General features: G+C 30.4%; 1 protein-coding gene across 3 annotated transcripts in view; it reads right to left on the reverse strand.

Annotated features, from left to right (window-relative positions):
• Nucleotides 1-782: 782 nt before the first annotated feature.
• The window catches only part of LOC106680077 (very long chain fatty acid elongase 4), a 255,148-nt gene continuing 236,538 nt past the window's right edge, over nt 783-19,392 (reverse strand). For all 3 annotated transcript variants that reach the window (XM_014419543.2, XM_014419544.2, XM_014419545.2), the window contains 6 exons: nt 17,935-18,022; nt 9,836-10,023; nt 8,627-8,707; nt 6,767-7,066; nt 5,553-5,702; nt 783-1,169 (listed from right to left, as the gene is read on the reverse strand). In XM_014419543.2, coding sequence (XP_014275029.1) covers nt 1,083-1,169; nt 5,553-5,702; nt 6,767-7,066; nt 8,627-8,707; nt 9,836-10,023; nt 17,935-18,022 — 894 coding nt within the window. In that variant the 3' untranslated portion in view covers nt 783-1,082. The remainder of the gene's footprint in view (nt 1,170-5,552; nt 5,703-6,766; nt 7,067-8,626; nt 8,708-9,835; nt 10,024-17,934; nt 18,023-19,392) is intronic.

Consider the following 19,392-nt stretch of genomic DNA (forward strand, 5'->3'; position numbering starts at 1 on the left):
TAGAAAATAGTCATTTGCATCATTGTATTTAACTGCTGTATTAACAAACTAGGGCTCCTAAGAATTTACGACTTAGCACTTGGAATATTAAGACCTTGGTAAGGAAAGAGGTTGAGGTTGTTAAAGAATTGAAGACTTATGTCATGACATTTTTGGACATTAAAGCACTATTTAATTCTGTCCTCAAAAGAGAAATCTGGAATGCTTTTGATGCCAACAAATATTCCAAGCTGTCTCATGACAACTATTAACTCAACTTATCAGGAAAAAAGTTATGAGGATCAATGTAAGGGAGTCCAAATCTTTTTAAGAGGAGTATATAATATAGTTAGGAGGGAAGATAGGCAAAACCTTTTGAGAAATGAAGTAACTAGGTTGAGACTGAGATATAAGGCTGCATTTGATTGAGGGTCCTCAGCACTAGGACTGGCATAAAGAGGAAGATACACAAATTTGCTTCTTTGTTAACAATTGGTAAAGTATGAATTTAACACCTTTTGAATATTACATATTTTTTGTGATTATTAATGTGAAAGTTAAAACTTTTTTAAATCTAACTGTGTCATGTTATTAAGAACTGAATAATTATAAAAGTTTTGTTTAAAAAATCATATTTCTCAAAATAACCAGAGAAATAAGTTACTAAATTTTGGATTTAGTGCTCATTTAATCATTTAGTATACTGTATAATTTAATTAAGATATTTTTTAATTCTTGGAAGAAACTGACTTCTCTTTACTTCCAAAACAAAAAAAAAATTTAATGGAAGAAGAAAAATCAAAAATATTGAATAAATTTATAACATTTCACAATAAACTGAATTTTTAAGACTTGATAAAACACTATATATATATTTCTACACACACACTCACACACATGCATACATAAACTTACATTATTTAGAACTGACACAAGAATAACAGTTTGGCTTGCTTATTATAAAAGTTCAGCACATTTAACAACAATATTGTTTGTGTCAACACAATTTCATATTCACTTCAACTCTTAAAGCACAAATCACTAATGAATCAACATCTTAATTGTCATATTACACCATGAAATTCATCGAGTAGCTTGTTATCTTATTCCCATTTCTTCCTTGATGTGCCAGCTTGATAATAGTGTGTATTTTGGAAACTATATTCACCATAGCCAACTGCACGTTTCCCCTGCAATATTATTCATATTGTTCAATTTCTTTAATTGGAAAATTGATTAGCAGTAAAATACTTCACAATGCATTTTATTGCTAGAAATTTAAAATTTATATTTTTGTTTTCTTATGGTACTTAACCAAGGAAAATCTGTCATGAATATTATCACTATTATAATAGGAAACATTATAATTAATTAGTGAAAGATACTTTCTGTTCACTTGATCCCACTAATCCATAATTGTAAAGTAACTAACTAGAGTAAATAAATTATTATTTTGAAAAATGATCGTTATGAGTTAGTACAAAATATATGCAACTGTGCCACTTAGTAAAAGCTTTTCTTGATTTATTAATAATTACTTGAAATAATAGTTTGTATCACTTGTTATATGATACAGGCAACTCTAGATATAGTCATCCAGTTCAATGAGCATACCCTCCATCTGAATAGGACATTGTAGGTTGATTATCTATTTCCATTGTATCAGGTTTATTAAAGAAACATGCAAAAAGACTAGCCAGACTGATCTCAAGAAAATGGGGCTATATTCACCTAATGGATTTTAAACACGGAACATTATATGTTTTGTTGCAATATTGACCAAGAACTCTTCAACCCAATAGAACCTATTGATACAAACTGGATGTTACAGTAATCTAGGAGACGAGAATAAATTATAACAACTAAAATAGACCATAACCTTATGAGATGAATCTTAATCTCAAACCTCATATATTTATGATTGTTAAAAGGAGAAAATATTGATTTGAAGCATAAACTAACAGTTGCACGAACTAGAGCTAGAAGATTTATGATTTGGGGACTGGTATGTAAAACTCTTTTGACTTTCTATCCCATCTAAATCATGCAACTAATACCAATAGTTTTCAATAGGTAATTTAATGGATATTTTAAGTAGACATCATACAGTCCACTCACTTTATTTACAAAAACAAGCAACATACATAAATTTGCTGTATACTCTGGCTACAAACTAGTACAAACACTATAGTACATACATTGAACACTGCATAATCTTTTCAACAACTTCAAAAAGCCTATGATACTGTAAAAAAAAAATAAGCGATTTAAGAATCTTTTAGAAATGTGAATCCCTTTCAACCTTGTTCAATTGATGTAGATGTGATCATGCTTTATTATGATGATGTGGATGTAGTTGAATTCATTAAAATTAGAAAACTTCGCTAGGCCTGAAATATCACCAGGATATTATTATTATTATTAAATGGGCAACAGACCATGGAGGTCTACCTTCTGGAAGTTATACCGTTGAACAACACCACTGCTGAAACATTGCTAAGGCTGTTTATAGTCATTGGGTTGCTCGATTTGGTGTGCCCAGACGCATAACGAGTGATCAGAGTCGTCAGTTTGACTCGGGATTGTTTAAACACGTTAGTGCGTTATATGGCGTCAAAATCTACCGCTCTACGCTCTACGCAACGGCAAGGTTGAGCGACTCCACCGTACATTGAAAACATCATTGAAGGCACATAATTCCCGGAGCTAGACCGAATATTTGCCAACGGTACTATTAGGCCTGCGAGAAGCGATTCACTCTGATTTTAATTCTTCCCTATCCCAAATGCTCTATGGAAAAACTATCACATTACCTGGAAAATTTTTCACAAATGGATCACGGACATTCTCAGATGGACAGGATTGGGCCAGAGAACTTCAAGAGGAAATGCGGCAACTGAAGCCTGTACCTGTAAATCGCTAGTCTTCTAGGAGCGTTTTTTATCTACAAGGACTTAAATAGGTGCTCACACGTTTTATGCGTACTGATCGGATCAAGAAACCTCTAGAACCAGCATACGAAGGAACTTTCCGTGACCTCACCCGTTTAGAAAAACATTTTCGTTTGGAAATCCATGGTAAGGACATTGCGATTTCCATTGACCGACTAAAACCAGCACACACACACATATATATCCCGAGGAAGATGTGAACCTACAGGACACTTCGACTGAACGTTCAGACTCGAGACGATTCTCCATTATTGCAGACACAGTCTACATATCAGGAAGAACAACCGAAGCTCCCTGAAACTGTACCGACCTCTACTAGGTATGGTAGAACTGTGCGGTTTCCTGCAAAATATTTAGAAGAAATTAATTGAGTGGATATTTTGTTTATGTAGTGTCTGTGTATATTTTATTGTTATGTTCTATAATTTGTTTAATATTCTTATGATGTATTATTATGTATGTATATTCGTATGTTCTATAATTTGTTTACTATTTTTTTTAAAAGTAATTTGTATATATTTTTTGTTGTTGGGGAGTCAATATTTTGCTATTTTATATTTTTAGATAAATGTTGTAAAATGCAAGTTAATGCTACAGTTTCTAATAATGAGTTTCTCAATGGTGTTTCGTAAATGTTAGCGTTTTTACTGGATAGGGGGTAATGTAGGGACTTCAGGTATTGATTATTGCTGATTCAAGTCAGCTCTTACGGGAGCTCTTTGTAAAGGTGGATCCACATGTTGGCCGCTCGCCACGGATCGGAGGCTCGTACAAATGCTCGGCAAACAAAGTGCGGACCATCCACATGTCAGTGTTATACAGAGAGGCAAGCATGGCGGACGTACTAGTGGTTTCAGCCATTGCACTTGGATTGTATTATTTTTATTACAAAAAAAGAAAATGAAAGGAAATTAAATATAAAGAAATAAGATTAAATATAAAACTTATTATAAAAAGTACCAACAAACACCTTTAACCTCCTAACAGCTCAAAGTTGCAAGTAGACAAAGAACAATGGTGGAGATGCTACACGAGCGCTCTCACGAACCCCTTTGATCTGTGTCCAAAAACCGACTCTCGACAGCTCGGCAACGAGCCTAGGCCAACCATGCCAAGCCACCCATCCACATGCTCGCGTATGTCTGAGTTCGCCATGGCTCGGCCAACATGTAGAGGCCCCTTAACAGTCTAGTAGGTTAATAAGACCATGTGCACTGTTTATGTATGAGAGTTAATGTGAGTGAAATAAACCAGTGATTACTAGTGTCTTCTTATCCCATTACCTACACATCGCGCGTTTCTTGACGTGGTTTTTCCGTAGGGTTGGTTCGTCACTCCCACGCCTATTTTTTTGTGAGTGACACCCATTGGCTAACGGGCTCCACAAATGCCCGGGGGAAGGTTGTAAGTGAATTGTGCACTATTTTATGCTTGAAAAAAGCCCGGATGGGACCGGGATTCGATCTGGCAACCTGTGGGTTGATAGACTGGTGCCTTACCACGCTGCTACTTCTGCCCCAGGATAAGGTGAGAAAAGATTCCTTGAAAAAAATATATATATACACCATAAGAAAGACTAGAAGATGGTGGCTAAGATAGTCTCACTTTGTGGATGAAGGTGCCAAAAGATACTGCAGTATGAGAAACTGGAGAGAAGTTAAAAAAGAAGAAATGACTGGTGGTTTAAGTCGCAGTAGTCATTAACTAATACCAAGTTGCTTCAGCTAAATAGTAGCTGGTTGGTCAATATCAAACCAGCTAATAATAAATCATGTAGGATGATCAGGACACTTACTCTTGACTGGAACTCAGTGAATGCACAAATCACTGAGTCTTTCTTTTTTTAAAATTGTCTTCCTTCCCATCCCTGTATCCATCTTCTCTCTTAAATTCTTTCCTTATTCACTTTTCCTTATAATCTGTATCTACTATTGCTCATCAATCATTACTATTTTACACTCTTTTGATTTATTTAAGTTTAGATATCACTTACTTTGTTTATTTTACTTATATATACATATATTTTCATGTTTCAATTGTATTATGTATAGCATTTTCTTTCCCACATTTCATTATGTTAATTTCAATTTTTTTCATAATTTGCAAAGAGCACTATTTGATTATTAATTCTTTATCTAATATTTTCAATATTTGTTAGCTTTGTTCCCATTTTATCATGTATATCACTTTCTTTGGATCATTTAATTATGTTCATTTCATTATTTACATTGATCACTGACTGATTTTTAATTTCCTTTAATTTAAATATTTTCAATATATGTTATCTTTTTTTTTTATTCAATTTTTACCTTTATTATATTATATTTTATCTTCTTTTATTTTATATATATTATGGTTGTTATCTCGTTTTCAGCTCCGTTAAAGCCTGAAATTCAGCCCGAAATGGCAGTATTACTGACTGAACCCCAAACCATCTTCTCGCATTGACTATGTTAAACTATAAACACCCCATTACTAATTTAAAAAATAATTCATTTTTATTGTTTTTCCTCATATTTTATTTATGTCACACTTAGAACTGAAATTTCATAAGATACAATCAGTTGAAAAATAGTGTTAAAACAAATAAACAACTTTTGAGAGAACTAATATATTATTTACCTTTTCAATATACGCCTTTGCATAAAAATTTCCAAAAAGTACAATGAATGATATCATGTAGATAACTAAGGCATATTGCATCCATAAAGGAAAATCACAACCAGATCTTATTCCATTGATGCCCAAAATTAATGCTGTTGTGAACTGGATCTACAAGAGAACATAGTGTTAAAAATAGTTACCTTAAACATAGAATAATTTCATCTAAAAATACTTGTAAAAGAAATATACAGGGTGTCAAGTAAGTCTTTAGCAATTAAGGAGGTTAAAGGAGCCCTCAAAAACAACAAAAAAAAAAAGAAGTCCATATAAGCAATTGCCCAATTCCCTACAGAAAAATGAAAAAATTAATATTTTATGTTTTTTAAACTAGTCACATTCTTTTTTGAAATTGAAGTATTAACTGAAAAACATTTAAGTTATGTAATTAGATATTAAAATAAAACAAGATTTTATTATAAAGAAAGTAAAATTTGTCTTTGTTAAAACCACGCTTTCTTGCTGCTTTATCACTCAAAGGTTTGTTTTTAATAAAATCATGGATTTTTTTTGTCAAAATCCTACTGAACTACAAATTTTCCACTTTTAAAAAAACATCCTGGTTTAAAAACCTTTAAGTCCATATTAGTTAAACTGTGGTCTGTTACTGTATAAGCTAAGATTAGCCCCATTAAAAAAAAAATTATATGATGTGCAATTCTTCCTTCTCCAAGTATCAGTGTTTTCAACCGAAATGATTACAAATTACATCTTATTTATGAAAATATATGTAAAATAAAATATTTAATGTGAGTATAAAAAATTAAATTCTCGTTAAAAAAATAATTTTATGAACAGCAAGTTTTTATTTTGAATTTTGTGCACTAAATAGCATAAAAAAACTTTTTAGTAATTTTATCAATAATTGTTATTTCATTGCCAGCAATATTAAGTATTTTTACGATTTTAAGTCAATTTATCTTCTTAATAATTAATGAAATTTACAAATTGGCTTAAATTTATAAAAATGCTTAGTATTGTTGGCATCATTTTTATCAAAATTATTAAAAATTTTTAACCAACTTTTACGGAATGACATTAAAAATAATTGTTGAATGAATAATTGAATCATTTGTGAACATCCTAACAAACCTGTAAGTAGGAGTATAACTAACATCTTAAAATAAATTTTTATTGTGTTCTTATATTAATGCTAATTATATTTGATTACATACAAGCTGCAACATTGTCAAGTATTTCTTCCACCACAAATATTTGCCTATGTTGGGTCCAAGTGCTGCTAAGCCATAATATAGATACATCAATACATGAATGAATGAATTGACCATTGCGGGTAAAAATGTAGATCCACTTGGAACCCACTTAATACCAATCCACCATAATGAAAACATTGTTGAGTGATGGTAAACATGTAGAAATGTCAATTGCTTTTCCTTTTTCCTAAGTATAAAGAAGAAGGTATCACAAAATTCTAAAAGTTTTGAAAAATAATACCACCACACTGCATTGACTATCTGAAAAAAAAAAAATAAAGGCCAACTTATTATTTATAAAAACAAACCTTTTTTTAAATTTTGTAAATCAACAAGCATATGTATACAATCAAGCCTTGATTAAATATATCTCATGGGAATCTGAAAACATTCATTGAAATACACATTAAAGCTAGTCTTTGGTAAATTAAAATTAACAATTGGCGTACTTTCTGTTTATGATCTTTTTTTTTTAATGCAAATTTTACTCTACTTATTCTTAAATCACTCTTTTTAAACTTGATAATGTTTTCATCCAAGCCATCGCCCTCAGTCTAAGTCTGTTTATATTTGTTTAAAAACCCAACCCTTCAATCTCAAAAGAGTTCTATTGCTAGTAAAACTCCATGAACAGAGCTGTATCATAATTTCCTCCCCCCCAGTGTGTAAACGTCCCTTAGTCATTCGAAAACAGATAATTTTCTTTATGTTTCTTCATGATCTCTGGTTCTAAATATATTTATCTCATAAATAGCACATATCCTTTCTGAGCAGCCTGTTTATTAATTATAAATGACTGAAACAAGCTATAAATATTTGCTGAACCATCAATAAATATTGTTTACAACGGCAAATCTGTATCAGTTATTTATTATTAATAGATAGTGGGCTTGAAAAGGGTATGTGCAATTTATGAGTTAAATATATTTAAAGACAAAGATCTCAAAGGATAATTATTTATATATGAATAATGTGCACATTATGTGAAATCATTAACCAAAAATAATATTGTCTAAATAGGGTACAAAAAGGAGTGAGAATAGTCTGTTTTTGTATGACTAAGAGGTGCAAGGAGCTGGGCAGGATGGCAGAAGTTATGATATATGTTAGTTTGAGGAGTTTTAATAGCGATAGTACCCTTTTGGTTTATTATTTTCAATAATGAACCTTTGAAATCGACCAAGGAAAAAAATAACACCCTCTCAAACTTTGAGGTTTTACAATTCAAAATACGTTATTACTATTAAGCTACACTACATCCCAACAATTGGAGACTTGGCCTTCTCTAGCATAGATCGCCAATGTTCTCTGTTAATTACTGCTCCCTTCCAATTTCTGAGACCAAGTAGTTTACTTACATCGGGTGCCTCACAATCTTGCCTTAAGATACGTAGAATCCGGCCTGGGACGTTGACTTTTTTCATTGAGTGGCGGTCCCACAAAATGAAGAACTTTGACCCCCAACCATGGTTAGGCAGTATAGGACTCCAATGGGAGTCTTGGCCGAGAAAAAAAAAGATATGTAGAATCAAAAAATCTCTATGCCTGCTGTTTGTAGCTTTCCTCCCAAACTACTGGGCCATTTTTTTTTTTTTAGATTTGGCTCCAGGTCACTTGATGTTGGTTTTCGGAACCTACCACTACCGCCTTCCTCTCCATTTCAAATCAGATTGGAGTATATTATTAAATTATTTAATTTTTAAATAATGAATATATTTATGTTTTATTTTTAATATGGCTTGACTGAATGAAGACTTGAGTAAAAATGAAGTATATATTTAGTTTTCTAAAAGTATTAAGAATGAAATTTGAGATACTCACCCTGAGCTCTTCTTTATGGTCAACATGCCTGATAGGTTGGCATACATAACTATATTTAAGTCTTGTTGAAGCTATCAATAGCTGAAATTAAATTTTAGAAAATTAAATTGAGCCACTAAAAAAATTTATTTAGAGCTAAAAAAAATCTTATATGAAAAATAAAATTAAACAGTATCAATTATTTTTGTTTTTTTGTTTAGGGGTATACATGCTCTAAGGATTTGGACCAGTAACTTCTAGAGACTTATTCTGGGAAATCTTGAGATAGAATTCAGTTAGTCCTTTTGAATAAGTCTCTTGGAACATGTGGTCAGTAAAAAGGTGATATACCCATTGTGAAAAAAAAAAAATAAATAACTGATATGGCAACACAGAGAAGAAGCTTAAAACCCATAATATCTTAAGATTATTGTTTTTGATTAAAAACTTCAAACAAGTCTTTATTCATAAGAAGTAGGTTAATATTTTATAATTTTCAACAATTTTGAAGGTATTTTGATAATTTTTTTTTTTTTGATATTGTAAATTCCTTTTATTAGTGCTACTATCTGTACTCATATTGTCTGTACTTGCACTAGGAGAGCTGATAAATCTAATTTCCATAGTTTATCAAAACCTATGCCTTAGAATTAATAAGTTTAAATAATATATTATTAAGCAACTTAATATTCATGACTATGGCTTTTTTTTTATTTACTGTTGGTTTACTTCCAGAGTTACCCTCAAAAATCAATAATAATAGGGTTGATAATGATCTTATTAATGAAAAAAAGATAAAATATTTCTGCATGTTTGTGTAGTAATGTTCTATAAAACTGAATATTGGGGGTACATCTTGTAAAAAATTATTACAAATCATTTGTATATATTTTGTGAAACCAATTTTTTTACTTTATATTCTAATTATGTTTAGATACTAAAAATAATAATAATTATAAAAGTCATAGTCTTATACAAAAACAATGTTATTTTCTCATAGGAATGTACTTTTAGCATACTTATAAAATTGTTGAAAATTGTAACATATTAACTTATTTTTGTGAATATAGAGTAAGTTCAACCATATAAAGTGTTCTAATGTAAGCTAACTCACTCTTCCTGTGTGTCTGTCTGCTATATCCAGGCAATTCTAACTTTATCAGTTTTAAAATGAACTAGTTTATTTGTATTCTATTCTGTAATAGATAAATTGAATGTTCTAATACTAACCTCGATAGCAATGTAGAGATTGAGCAAACTCATGGCTAAATTATATGGAACCAGACACCAAGTAAGTTTAAAAGGTTTTCGATCCTTCATCAGTCTTGGTCCAATACCAACAATAACCAAATAAAGAATAGTGTATAATAGAGTAGGCACTGGCGAATCAACCATCAACCACCCTCTTGATCTTTGATCTGAAAGATAATATTTCACTAAATTAAATATATATATGTTTTTAACATCTAAACATTCTCTATAATAACTTAATGAGGGTATTAAATAAAAGGAATTCGCTTTCCACAAAAAAAAATCTTTTTATGCAGGTAAATGATGATTAAAAAAACTAAAATATAAAATAATTATACAGACATGAATATAAAAGTATACATATATATTTTTCATGATTTTGGGTCTTATCATTTTAAATTAATTAGTTTTAATTAATCTGAAAGCATTCTTTTGGAGAATATTTCAAAATAAATAACATCATTCTCAGATAGTTTTTAATGTTCCTATTCAAATTTGTAAATATATTCACTAGAATTTTCTTATCTGAACAATTGGCAATTGTTTTGTTTTGTTTTTAAGTTGTTAACGTTTTAAATGACTCATTTATTAAATATTTTTAGAGAAATTTTGTTAAGTGTGTTTGTTTTTTGAATGGCGGCCAGGGTGCTATACTCATATTCCATTGTCGAGCTGTTTGAGTTAAATCTGACTCCAATTGAGAACGTTGGATACTCTTGACCAGAAGGCCTCGACAATGCGTGTTCACTTAGGTAAGGTAGTTGAGCAAGGTGAGACTTATAGGTGCCAGCCGTAAGTTCCCTAAGGGTGGTAACCTCGTCCTACAAGGTACTATTCCTGTAGTTACAAAGGAGTAATGCAAGCTCGGAGTGTAGCCAGCTACCAGTCATGCAAGAAGGTAACTTATTTCTACCGGGTACTATTCCTGTATATACGAAGAGGTAGCTAGCCGCCTCGTCCTACGAAAGGATAAAAGGTAGGGGAAAGCGGAGGTAACCAACAGGCAACGAGCGTGAAATAAGACTTCATATAAACAAAAAAAAATTGTAGAAAGAATATAATGAATGTCTTATTTGCTGTGTGAAAAAGGTACTGTTTCAGTACCATCGGTGGGGTATTAATTCTACTAACGAAACAAAGGCCGATGAGAGGCACCGCAAGTAAGAACCAATTTTTTTGTGATCAAGCAATACAAAAAATTTTGTAGGTAAATTTTATTTATTAAAGTAACATATTTACAATTATAATACTATTTATATGTTTATATACAATATTATAAAATTATTTACATTTTACTGAATAAATGAACACAATAAATGGTTATAGAAAACATAGGTGGTGCTCCAAGGAGAAATGGACTGAAGCTCTTCGACTTGGCGTTAAGCGATAACGGTTTCGGCGGCTGTAATAGTTACAGTCTAGACCAGCAGCGTGTCGCTACACCATCGTCCGGAGCTGAGATTCTTCAATCTCAATGCCCACATTGGCAACCTATGACCGATAATGAACACAAACTTACGATTGCAGGACTAAGAACTGAACTTTTGAGCACTCCAATGTCCAAAAGTTCTCGTTCTGAGTTGTTTATCAGGGCTTTTTGTATACATTAACCTCTAATGCCCAACAGCTTCAAACTCAACTTCAGTTGAACTTTCTCCTGTTTGTTTTTTGCTAGGCATTGGTTTTTCCAAACCATTCAAATATTAAGTAAATTGTGAAATTATCAATAGTTATTAGTTAATTACAGATAATTTCACAATTTCGTGCTTACTGAAGCCTAAATTTGTTTCAAGCAAAGGTAAATTTGAAAAAAAAAATGTATTTTTCTCAAAATTGTCACTTGTACCCCTAGGCTTCTAACCCACTCAATTGAAATGTGTGATCTTCCAGAGTTCTACTCAGGAACTTTCTTTAACTCGGAACTTATTCTTAAACACCTGAGCGGGTCAGATACATACCACTGCAAAGGATATTCGCTTTGAATTCTCATATGAAAGCATGTCCTAAGGGTATTCGCCTTAGACAGAGTTTGACGAAAAGTTATTGCAATTATAAATACTTTAATTTGAAACTTGGAAATAAAATTACAATTTTGATTAATGACTTCGATTTTTTTATGAAACTCTGTAATTGTAGTAATGGTCCAAAATTACGAATACTAGTTGAACCAAAGTAATCGCAATTATATTTTACAGTAATTACTAATTGCAATTACTTTTTGCCTTAGGTATTTTAGAAATAGGAATCATACTCTGTAGGGTATGGGCCTAAGTCGAGCGTGGAGTGCAATTTCAAAGGGTATGCGTCTTAGATCCTTGCTGAAAAACAGAGGCGGCCGATGGGTACCCACACAAGTATTAAGAAAGGAGATAGAGAGACCCAAAGGAGATTTTAGAAGTAACAAAATAGTGATAGAGTTATTTCAGAGAATAACTTCTATGAATGTAAAGGCCGGCAAGAGGCGCAGTCTGTATGAGGACAGCTTATAGTCGGTCAGATAACTCTAATTTAGCCGTTATTCATTCAAACAACACATTTACAATTATAACAATATATTTTGTATTTATGCAATGGTAACATTAGAATATTATCATATCTATTGTGGCTTACATCTTATAGGTCAGGTTGTAAACTTCTAGCGGCAGGCCGAATACTTAATCTCGGCACTAATAAAATTGTAAACATCGGCAGCTATAACTAAAAGTTAAAGTTTGTACGAGGTTTGCAGAGTTAACTTGGATAATGGTTGGTAGTAGGGGCTAAAAATGTGTTTAACTTTAGTAAAAACTCTTTGACTGAAATACGGTAAAATGTGCATTATAAGTATTACGTCTCCTTTTCATCAGGAAATTGCTCTTGACGAAACTTCTATGATTAACGCTGAAAGTAGGAAACCACGCGAGTGTCAAAAAATCAGAACCCCAACCATGTTGCATATTGAACATTTTCTTAAAAAAAATTATCCCAGTATTTTTTTTAGATTTCAAAGAGTGTATTATTTGATAGTTATGTTTTTTTCCTAACATCCCTTACTATCTATGTTTACTTTAAGGATAATATTGTCTGAGTGTCGATCAAAAAAGATAATTAAAAACAGTAAAATACAAATATTAATTTTATTTAGTTCTTAATTTTTAACTATTTCAATTTACAGTTTTTAACCACCACCCGGAATATTGTATCCTTAAATTCTACACAATGAACTAATAATTTTCCAATATATTTATTTTAAATATTATCGAATAAAAAAATATTGAAAATATTATTGACTAGATCAATATTACACTTATATATCCCCTTGTTCGAGTCATTTATTTAATCTTTTTTTATTTTACTGAAAACCAGAAATAGTTTATTTATAGTTTTGAAACAAGTTTAACAGTATTTTTGTTTATTTTCAAATGACATTGTTAGATATGAGAGAAAATAGGCTTCGTGTATTCATAATATAAACATTTCCATATTGTTGCGACGTTGTTATGGATTAACAACGGCTGTGTCACTTCGGACTTAAAATCCTACCAGTGGATGGGTCAGGGAATGTGGAGGATATAATTAGTTAATAGAACATTGTTTGTCAGGCGTCATTTTTTTCAGGTTGATATAGCTTTTATTAAACATAAAGGAAATTTTGATCGAAAAAAAGGAAAAAAAAATTATTTTTATTTTAGAAAGATTTTTTGTTTAAAATAATTTTTTTTTACATCATTATCGCCCAAATTTATTTATTTTGTTTTATTAATGTATAAGTTTTAAGTTCATTTCGTTTTACGCATAGATTTTATATTTTTTTCATTTTTACTCCTTTCATTTCAAATTTGGATTTATTCTTTGTTTACTAAATGTATTTTTCTTCCTTTTAGTTTCGTCCAATATACTTGGCCTACATTTAAGGATACCCTTATTTATTTTATTCATGATAACGAAGACCTTGGTGAAATCCACATGATCGCTCGCCCCAACATCCCTTAATAGTTTACCTATAAAATTGAAATGTATTTTTTTTTTTAACTTGTATATTGTATTAAATTGATTCAGTTGATTTTTAAACTAAATCTGTTTTTTTTTCTGTCGATAAACGTAAGCTCTAAATTTTTCAATGTTTCGTAAGAGTAATATATCATTATTCGCTTTGTCAAGAATTTTTTTTTTTGTTTTAATTTTAGTTTTTAAAATGTTTCAAGTGCCACTGTAAACTGATAATGTTGTGGTACCTCTATGTAAGAATATATAGGAGTAGGTGAGAATTAGATGCATCATTTTTGGTAGAAACTCCTTAGGTTAGAGGTAAAATACTTCACATAAACATTTACATGCACCATTTGAGTGAACACGGTCTAATTAAAATGATCAATAAATATTCTTTTAAATTATGTCAGTGGTGATAAAAATTAATATTATTTATTATAATACATGACGAATCAAGTTGACAATCTGATTATGTCCATCTTTTGGGAAAAAAATATTTTTTTTATGATTACTCATTAGAGATCGTTTAAGAAAAAATATTAACGGATAATTAAATCATGATGTAGATTAAAATTTAGTTAGAAAAAATAGTTCAAACAAAAAAAGAACATTTAAAAAAATATAACGCTACCACTATCTCTTGTATTGAATACATAAATTTAAAAAAATATGTATTTCACTTCCATTAATGTATCAAAATGTGACAGCTTAACCCACCGAAAGTTTTTTATATATTTTCATTTCAAATTTTAAATCAAAAAGCATGGAATCAAAGAGAAGGTTTGATAGTTTCATACGATTACCAAGAGGATTTACAGATAGATTTGTACAGCGTGAAAGATGATTCTGTCGGACGCACTAATGTTGTTTGTTTCCTTCTCATACCGTATTATACGTTCTGTATGTTTGGATTGATTGATGTAGGCACTTATTTTAATGTAAATGAATTAAAATTTTAAAACATATATAAGTTCATAAAACCAAAATGTGAGATAAATAATACCGATGAAGTTGCAACAGGCTCACCAGTTGCGCTGTGAGCTAGGATAAACATAGATAAGATGTTAATTTCCTCCAGAATCTAAAAAAATTTATAAATAAAGCATGACGATGTGTTTTTTCTGAGCTTAACAACAAGCTATTAATATCTGTAGTTAATAGCTAATGATGTATATCTGCTCGTATGATCTATCAGAGCTTATACGTAGGAAGGGTACTTGTCCTTATTCGGGTTGCCTAAGGTATGAGACAGACAATGAAGTAAACCCTAAATTTATGCGCTCCGTGGATCTGAGGAAACTCACGCAGAAGAAGGCTTTATAGAGTTTGGTCCCTTTAAATTTGAAAGGGTTTACTAGCTCATTTACTTAGGGTCTCGCTTCATCTCCAATAATCAAATTCTCCTGAACAAGAGAATCACTAATGCCAATTGGAGGTATTTCGGAATATGTGAGTACCACAACACTCAGCATATCACTAAGTAGACGAAAATAACACTATAGACACTGATCCGTCCAGTCTTCATGTATGTCTTGGAACAATGGTCCCTAAACAAGACTGAAGATAAAAAAATCACCATCTTCGAAAATTCTTCAAAGACTATTATTCTGGTAGGCTAGGGCTGGAGAAGAACAAATGCCGAGCTGTACGAGATATTGTTCCAGAGCAGCGGCACAAGATCAAGCACAAGAGCCCAAGAGGTGAAAAAAAGCAGTTGTCTCACCCCAATTTTTTATTACTTTGAAAAAAACTATGTATAATTACTAGTCAAAATTGATGAGTCTGCCAAGTATAGGTAGGGGGAATAAAAAATGGCGGCTGTTTGAAAGCCATAAAAAAATTTAATTTTTCATTCGGAGCTCTATATCTTAAAAAGTAGGAACAACACAAGAAAACCTAAGAGAAAGTCATTTAAAGATGAGCAAATTTGCTAAAATATGATCCCTAAAAGGGTTATTCACGCTAAATAGTTTTCGAGATACAGTTTTCTAAAAAGCAACATTTCATAAAAATGTTTGAACGATCAGTAGTTAGTGAATTTATTCTGAAAAACCTATAACTCAAAAACCGTTTGACGTACAGATGTCTATTAGCACTCAAATTAAAGCTAGTTTAATGAGCTATATAGTAGTTTATGATGTTTATCTTCGTTGGAGTAATAGTTTTCATGAAATTTGCTAATATAAATTGATTTATAGTTGTTCGGACAAATTTTTATTTGCCAAATTTATATTCATATGTGAATATCATAAAAACTACTACCCCTACGAAGATAAGTTTCATAAACTACTTTATAGTAAGTTAAATTTTCTTTATTTTGAGTGTTGGCAGACATATGTGCGTCATATGGGTCTAGAGATATATGTTTTCAAAAATCCAACATTTTATACGAACAACTAGATATTAACATTTTGTGAGTTTATTTTGTCAAATATCATAAAAACTACTAGTCCTGCAAAAATAAACATTATTAACAACTTTATAGTAAATTTAACTAGCTTTAATTTGAGCGCTGGCAGACATCTGTACGACAAATGGTTTCTGAAATGAAGTTTTTCAAAAATCAAACTTATTGTCCGAACAACTATAAATCAATTTATTTGAGCATATATAATGAAAACTACTATTCCTACGAAGGTAAAGGTCCCAAACATCTTTATAGTCCATTATACTAGCTTCAATTTGAGTGCTAATAAACATATGTACGTCACATAGTTCCTGAGATATAGATTTCTCAAAATAAATTAACTACTAATCTTTCAGTAGATTTTAAAGAAATTTTGCTTTTTAAAAAGCTATAACTCGAGAACTGTTGGACGTAAATAGCACTTTTAAGGCTAGTATTTCAGAAAATTTACTCTTCTTTAAATAATGTCCTATCAGGTTTTCTAGTGTTGTTGGTAGTTTTTAAGATATAGAGCTCCGAATGAAAAATTACTGTTTTTTAAGGTTTTGAAACAGCCGCCATTTTTATTCCCCCTACCTATACTTGGCAGACTCATCAATTTTGACTAATAATTATACATAGTTTTTTTATTAAAGTAATAAAAAATTGGAGTGAGATAACTGCATTTTTTTCTTCCCGGCTCTTGTACTAATCGAGCCACCTGGCGAAAACTCTATGAGGAGGCCAAGGTTCATATTGTATTAAAGAACCACGGAAAAAGAAGAGGGCTAGCTCTTTTAATAATTTTAGCGAAATTTCTAACAAAAGAAAAAATCCAACAACCGTTCCAGTGTTGACATATAACTACAATACATATTACAACGCAATAAGAAAATGTTTTATAAAAATTTTGTATTTTTGAAGCTTTTTTCTTCTGAGATATCTCAAATTGAAAATCCACGCTCTTTCAACACTTAGACTATTTTAGATTTATTAAAAAATTTCTAACAGTTACTGTGATTAAATTTTTATTACTTATTACAAGAGATTGCCTACTAGAATGTAATAAGAGAATCCTTTCTGAAAAATTAAAATTTTTAAACTGTGTTTTTTCTGAAATAATTTATATTGAAAATTCCTGATTTTAGGAAAATCGCGATTTTTGAAGAACCTTTAAAAACGTAATATCAACGTAATCTTCAGAAAAGAAACAGTTTAGGGAAGTTTCACTGATTCACAAATTTCTTGTATCCAGAAAACAAGTCAAGGTGATTTTAGTATTTTTAACGTTTTTAATTTCATAAGAGAAGGTTTTTATTTTGATTACATATATATATATATATTTTTACATTTACAGTTAAGTAGAAGGCTAAATATTGGATTGCAAATATCTCACATTTTATTTTTATTAATATGGTATTTATTTGAACTAAAAATCCTTAAAACCAAGGAAGTAAGGGCTGAAAAAAATCTCTGTAACATGTAAGTAGGCTGACATAACAATAAATAATGGGTACTCATAAGAAATTGAACATCTTAATAATTTAATGAATACCAATTTTCAAATCTCAGAATATAGTACAAAAAAAATCATCTGCAAACATCATTGGTTGATTTGATATGGATTAAACTAAATCGATATATTTAACATTTCGATTGAGTAGAATAGAGTTGGGATGTATATTTATATATCGAACTTTCAAATAACTTAAAAAAAAGTTACCTGCTAAAGACAATGTCCACAAATAGTATTCGTACAGTTGGCCAAACATTGTTTGCGTACTATTCATGACGGTTTCAGCCATTTTAATCTGAAAATAAATATATATAATTATGAAAAGCACTAAATTTAAATATAAAATATTTGTATTTTATAATATTGTGAAGTTTTTTGAAATTGTATGGAAATGCCATAAATATCTGTATTTAATATCAAATTATTTAATATGTGAATTGTTGATCATTTATAATAGTTTTAAGGTAGTCTTACGTATAGAGGAATTGATATATAAGCCGTTTATTTTCAAAGTGGCCTAAGTCCATTTATACTTACATAGAGATATTTAAGGGTTTGTGTACAATGCAATTAAAAATATACCTAGAGGATACTAATGAGATATACTGCTTAAGTGTGTCTAAAAGTGTTACATTTATAGTTACTATTAAAATAGTGCCAATTATTAAGTGATTAATGCATTTTCTTACCAAGAATGGAGTTAGGCCACTTTTAAAATTAACAATCAGATAAGTTATATAACTTGAAGGAGCCCAAGTCCATTCAACATAATTTAAGATGCTTCAAATAAAAAAAAATACTCATTTTATTTTACGTACCTTTACAACACTTCAAAAATATAATTTATGCGATTCAAACATTTTTTGACTACATAACTAACAAAATTAGAAAACAATTTACTACTCATCTACATTTTGTGTGTGTGAAAAGGATTTGAAGAAATCGTGATGTTACAGTGGTATATATCGTAATAGGTCAATCATTTCCTTGAATTTTGCTATTGTAATTTGTCTTATATTTTTATACAGTGATGTCAATATAATATTTTCAAACTTTCTGGGTTCATCCGTTGTTGTAATAAATTCAGGACTTGAAAATTTTCATATTCATTCATCGATGTCGTATGGAAAATTTTATACGGTTCATTTCTGACAAAATGCGTACATATTTTTAACCAATTTATTGATTCTCCGTTAGAATTCTTTATCCTTTTAAAAATTGCGTCGACTAATAATTTTGTTGATACAAAATCTTTTCGTCTCATTTCATATACAATAAAGTTAATACCTTCCCGATACTTTTTGCTAATATTGTAATAATCTCGGGGGACAAACGTAAATAATTTTTTTTAATGCCATTTCTACAACACCAAAATCTCTATCAATTATTAAAAATGAATGTCCTAATATTAAAAATTTGAGATAATTTTTGGAAAATTTTTAGCCACATTAAACATATCTTAATTTAAGTATAAATGGACTTAGAACCACTTTCAAAATAAACAGCTGAATTATTGAACTTTTTTTTTTTTTTTTATTATTTATTTATTGTAATTTACAACTGTACAAAATAATACAACAGGTAAATATGTAGTATGTTTCATGTACACTTGAAAATCTTGGGAAGGAACCACCCATTGGTGGTACTTCAAACATTAATTTAAAC

Source organism: Halyomorpha halys, unplaced genomic scaffold (genome assembly GCF_000696795.3).
Source record: "Halyomorpha halys isolate HHAL.00 unplaced genomic scaffold, Hhal_1.1 Scaffold241.1, whole genome shotgun sequence".
In the NCBI taxonomy this organism is placed as follows: domain Eukaryota; kingdom Metazoa; phylum Arthropoda; class Insecta; order Hemiptera; family Pentatomidae; genus Halyomorpha; species Halyomorpha halys.